This window comes from Syngnathus scovelli, chromosome 10 (assembly GCF_024217435.2).
Source record: "Syngnathus scovelli strain Florida chromosome 10, RoL_Ssco_1.2, whole genome shotgun sequence".
NCBI lineage: Eukaryota > Metazoa > Chordata > Actinopteri > Syngnathiformes > Syngnathidae > Syngnathus > Syngnathus scovelli.
In genome coordinates this window covers 11,503,265-11,509,275 of record NC_090856.1, presented here as the reverse complement: position 1 = coordinate 11,509,275, position 6,011 = coordinate 11,503,265, and the positions used below count along the sequence as shown (strand labels likewise).

Here is a 6,011-nt window from a genome sequence, read left to right as displayed (position 1 = left end):
GCAATTGGCATTGATCAGCACCTCAAAAGTGGCGGTCACATCTACAAATGTTTATGACCCATGAAATACACAATGTGGAAAAATGGACTCCAGTGATAACGCATCAAGAACAAGATGCAATGGATGTAGTCAAACATTTATTTCAAGACAAATTAGTCCTTCTTGGCAGCGGCCTTCCTCATGGCGGCCAGCACGTTGCTCAGCTCCTCACGCTTTCTCTTGGCGCGGATGTGGGTGCCAATCTGCACAAGAGTTGGACCGCAAGAAAACAAAAATCAATTGGTAGCTTTGAGAAGAAGCAATCTGGTCTTGGAGGCAATCACAGACTCGAGTTTTGGAAAACACAGTTCAGGAGAAAAATAACAAAATTAATGGTATGTATCAGGGCTGTGGACTCGGACTCAGGGACTCGGTCATTTTTGCCGGACTTGGTGCTGATTTTGACCGAGTCCACTGAATCCGACAATAAAAAAATATGTTCAATTTTATTTTCATCATGCTGCTGAGAATGCGCGTAGGAATACTGTCCACAGCCCTGCTTACGATCAATGCGGCCACGTTGAGTTGCACTTAGGCTAATGTTTACATTATGTACCAATGTCAAGGACGATTATGTCACCCAGCTTATATCATTGATGTGTTTCGATAGTTGTGGGGTCATCACTAATTATTTGTGTTTAGATAAATGTCTGAGCTATAATCGTGTAATTAATGATTAAAATATATTATCTTACATGTCCTGTGCTTCAGAATGGTTATTTAATTGGGCGAGAGTGTGTGTTCAAGCGTTTTGTCCCATGCCAATGGCACTCAGGGCTAAGGGTGGGCTTCAATGAGTATTTTTGTAATGCCACGCATTTAATACCATGTCAAATAATATATTAGAGTGTAGGTTATGTTCCAATGTATCCACTTCTATCGGTTAAATTGTCAACCGTACATTTATGACTACGCCATGAGTGATCTACGTTATAAACTAGCACAACTCCGGTATGGCAGGGAAAATGTTATCAATCCGACGTCCGATTGGAACGTTTCCTCACTTTTACGTCCGCGCTCTCAGCAAGGGATTCTATATAAGCCGAACCAGCCAGTGTGAAAGCAGTTGCGTTTGTTCTGCATATATAATTACCGTATTTGCCGGTGTACAGGTCGACTCGGTGTATAAGTCGACCCCCTAAAATCCGACGGAAATTTACGATTTTATGATATATCCTTTGTATAAGTCGAGCTCAATTGTTGCATTATATTAAACTTCAAAATTCAATATGCGAAATTTATTGACGAAATGTGTTCAAATTCCGGGAGGCCGTGCGCATGCGGCTGTTTATAAGCACCGCAGAGGAGATCGCGGCCAGCGAGCTCGCGCACGCCGCCCGGCACCAACGGGAGGCCGGAAATAGCTCCAAGCCGAGGGGATCGGCACTTTATAAGCACCGCGGAGGTGATCGCGGCGCCTCATTGGACTTCCAGCGGCCGGCGAGCTCACGCACCCGCCCGGCACATCCGGGAGGCCGTGCGCACGCACCAAGTGGCCGAAAATAGCCCCCGCCGAGCGGATCGGCTGTTTAGAAGCACCGCGGAGGAGATCGCGGCGCCTCATTGGACTTCCAGCGGCCGGCGAGCTCACGCACCCGCCCGGCACATCCGGGAGGCCGTGCGCACGCGCCAAGTGGCCGAAAATAGCCCCCGCCGAGCGGATCGGCTGTGACTTCCAGCGGGCCGCGCACTCGCGCACGCCGCCCGGTTCAAATTTTCTAAGTGCAACGCACAATGAGATGCATGAGAAACGGCCTTGGTTACCATCACATTTGAAGCGATGAATACGAAGTTAAATTTTATGACTCGGTGTATAAGTCGAGGTCGATTTTTTTCGGTCGATTTTGGATCGAAAAAGGTCGACCAATACACCGGCAAATACGGTAGCTATTTTGTCTCTCGGATAATCATGGCATCCAGAAAGAGTCATGTGTTAGCCTTGAATAAAGACTAAGCAGTCACATGAATTAACAGAAAAAATGGACAGCCGGACTCGGTGGTCAAGAGGCCGGACTCGGACTTGGAGCAAAAATCCGACCGAGTCCACAGCCCTGGTATGTATGATTAAATGTGAGTTCAGCTGAGACTTCAAGACATTTTCAAGATGGAGTCTCGAGCAGCTGATGTTGTCAAGACAACGACGGTTGTGTGCCACAATGGCAGCTTCGCCGTGGCTTAACTTTTTGTTGCCACAAAACAGATTTTAATTGTTTGCGGAGACAACCGTCCATCGCTGAAGCAGTTGCCAATTGTTCAACGTGAACTACTGTCAGCATTTTCTTGTAAACAAAGAGACGTCACCCTTTTCTTGATGAACTTGAGCGCCCGCTTGTCCTTGGACACTTTAAGCAGCTCCATGGCTCGCCTCTCGTAGGGAGCAAAGCCACACACCTCACGGATCATGTCCCGCACAAACTTGCTGTGCTTGGTCAGACGCTGGACAAATGCAAAAAAGGTCATTGTTCAAAAACAGCAACACAACACTTATACTGGAATCTGGTCACAGCAGGAGAAACTTACCCCGCGTCGGCGGCTGTGTTTGGGCGCGGTAACGTTTTTGGTGACTTTGTGGCCTTTGTTGAGGCCAACGGCCATCGGGTAGCGAATAGCCATGTCTGCAAAGCACAAACGCACATCAGCTGACGTTGTCGACGCGCAACTTCATGGAGATCACCTGGGGAATGTCCATCCTTCCATCCATTTTTGGGGGTCACGGGTGTGCTGGAGCCTATCCCAGCCGCCATCGGGCAGTAGGCGGGGGACACCCTGAACCGGTTGCCAGCCAATTGCAGGGCACACAGAGACAAACAACCATTTGCACTCGCACCTAGGGACAATTTGGAGTGCTCAATCATGTTTTTGGGATGTGGGAGGAAACCGGAGTGCTCGGAGAAAACCCACGCGGGCCCGAGGAGAACATGCAAACTCCACGCAGGGACGGCCGGAGGTGGAATCAAACCACCACCCTCCTAACTGTGAGGCGGACGTGCTACGCAATGTGCCACCGAGCCGCCACCTGGGGAATGTTTCAAACCAAAACTATTTTTCATTCGAATGAATGTATTAACCTGAATTCATGCAAATTTAAGTTACGCAACTCTAGCTGGCGTAAAATATTTCGTGCATCCTTGATCAAACCTGTTTTTGTACGTTGAAAATAAAGCTTAAGTCACTACACGGGGATAAACCCAGTAAATTATTATATATTTTCCAACCACAGGGATGAGAATGGTAAATGTGAAAAAACACTGAAAAGTAGCCGGGGGTCTTGGGGGCCCAATATATATATTATACATACATACACACACACACACATATATATATATATATATGTGTGTGTGTATATATATATATATACATACACACATGTATACACACGCACACGTATATATTTGACGGGTGACATCAGTGCCTCTCCAGTCATGAACCTCACGTCACTGATGTGTGTACACACACACACACACACACACACACACACACACACACACACACACACACACACACACAATGTAGCCTTGGTTTTCGACCACAATCCGTTCTAGAAGGCTGTTCGAGAAGTGAATCGTTCGAATTCCGAATCAACTGCAGCGCACCGCCGAGCCCAACCGTAGCGCGTCGCCGACCGCGCAACTGCACCGCACTGGTCGCATTATTGTGACAGAGCCGTTGCTGAAATATAGAAAATATTTTTAAAATCCTGATGTAGTTTTCAAAATTTAAGTGGACATCAGTGCGCAGGGAGCTTAATTTTATCCGATCGCGCAACTGCAGCACGCCGCCGCTTATTGTGATAGAGCGGTCGCTACAATTTAGAAAATATTTTTAAAGTGCTAATGGACTTTCCAAATTTTAAGTGGACCTTAGTGCGCAGGGAGCTTAATTTGGTCCGATCACACAACCGCAGCGCGCCGGGCGCTCACTGTCGCATTGCTTTAGGAGCGTCTTTGTATTTTAGGATAGCTTTACTGCTCCCACTTGCTTCTTTTGGAGAATTGATTAGAGTTGATGCAATCTTCAGAGTAACGAGAACGTAAACATCTGAAGCAAAAAAATCTCGAATTTTTTGTTTGAATACACCGATTTGTTCGAGAACCGGGACGTTCGAAAACCAAGGCTCCACTGTGTATATATATATATATCCCTAGATCTATCTATTTAAATAAGTAGTCTACAAGTGATGAAAACCCAATCGCAAATTCACATTGTGGCGGTGTAAAAACACTTAGCTCTCCGCGTAAGTTAACAAGTGGAAATGATGTGATGAAAGTAGCGCCAAAATGCTGCCGAAAATAAGGCGGATGTCGCATCACAGCTGCCAGTTAATTAGGTTTACATAGGCAAGCCGATTTCCGTAAAATGCCGTCGCGGCGAATGTTCACGAGTCGCCGAGGCTAACGTTGCCGGCCGCTCCCCCCCCCCCCCCCTATATATAAACAAAATTTTCTCAACGGATTTACACGATTCACGAAAATAATACTTTCGACAGAAAAATACACGGAAATCAGCGGATCCGCGCAAAATTCTCATCCCTGCAACCAAGGGCGACAGTTTCAGATTTGTACGAGCCGACCACTTGACGCTTGCGACAGTCATGCCACAGGCAAATATTTTGACACGGTTAAGCGAGCACTGGCGCACGCTTGCCGACACAACCGGAGCCTCGCTTGACCGCTAACGTGCTCGTTAAACAGTACGAGACTCCACCTCGATCGAGGAAAACACACCAGGTTAATCTGGAAACATCTTATAGCGTATCGTGTAGTGTGCGTGTGTGTTGTGGTTGCTAAACCATTCCAGTAGCCTTAACAGGCATCTGTGTACTCTCCACTTGAAAATCCGAAATTGCCTTGCGCAAAGTGTGCAACACGAGGACTAAGCGACACCAGAAGAGCGTTTTAAATTCAATGTATCGAGGATAAACTGACGGATGGCTGAGATTTTAACGGGTTTCGTCGGACTTTATTTCCAGCAAATTCATACCTGTTTTCCGTAATGGCGGCGAAGCCGGAAAGGCTGTAGCTCGCCCCAAGCGGCCAATTGAAGGACTTCCCTAGGAGAGATGTTGGCATGTCCGCGGACAGCGCCCTCGTTTGACTGGAAGATGAAAAGTCTTTCAATGATTTTTACTACATAACCAACAGAAGTCACGATTAAGTTGAGCTATGAGTATCATGACAGGTATAAAAATTACAAATATACTTGAAAGGCACAAAACATTGAAAATATTGTTATTTGTACTTACTTGTAAAAGTTAAAGTCCCAATGATCGTCACACACAAATCTGCGTGTGGTGAAATTTGTCCTCTGCATTTAACCCATCCACATGTGATTTTGATCCATCCCCTGGGGGAGAGGGGAGCAGTGGCGGTGCCACGCTTGGGAAACATTTGGTGATCTAACCCCCCAATTCCAACCCTTAATGCTGAGTGCCAAGGAGGGAGGTAATAGGTCCCATTTTTATAGTCTTTGGTATGACTTTCAGAAGTAAGAGACGTTGCAATTTGGAGATGACCGATAAAAACCTACTGATTTGACATGCCCGCACTGCTATTGCAAATTTTTTTTTAAAAATATATGTCAACAACAATCCCTGGAAGTGGAATACTTACATGATATTTAGCACATACTAATATTTACTGGTAACAAATTGAAACATCCATCCCTCCATTTTCTATACCGCTTGTCCCCACGGCGGTCGCGGGCATGCTGGAGCCTATCCCAGCAGTCATTGGGCATTAGGCGGGGGACACCCTGAACCGGCTGCCAGCCAATTGCAGGGCACACAGAGATGAACAACTATCTGCACTCTCATCCATCCACGCTCACATCCACACTTGGGGCAGTTTGGAGAACTCACCCCTACCAAACATGTTTTTGGGATATGGGAGGAAACCGGAGTGCCTGGAGAAACCCCACATGGGCACAGGGAGAACATGCAAACGCCAAACAGGGAGGGCCAGAGGTGGAATCGA

At 46.8% G+C, this 6,011-nt stretch overlaps 1 protein-coding gene across 1 annotated transcript; it reads right to left on the bottom strand.

Moving 5' to 3' along the window:
* Positions 1-124: 124 nt before the first annotated feature.
* rpl36 (ribosomal protein L36) lies at positions 125-5,154 on the bottom strand. Its single transcript, XM_049721164.1, has 4 exons — positions 5,020-5,154; positions 2,560-2,654; positions 2,341-2,475; positions 125-242 (listed from the first exon to the last, which is right to left on the bottom strand). The coding sequence occupies exons 2-4, from the start codon at positions 2,650-2,652 to the stop codon at positions 153-155; spliced, it is 318 nt and encodes a 105-aa protein (XP_049577121.1). The 5' UTR covers positions 2,653-2,654; positions 5,020-5,154; the 3' UTR covers positions 125-152.
* Positions 5,155-6,011: the final 857 nt, after the last annotated feature.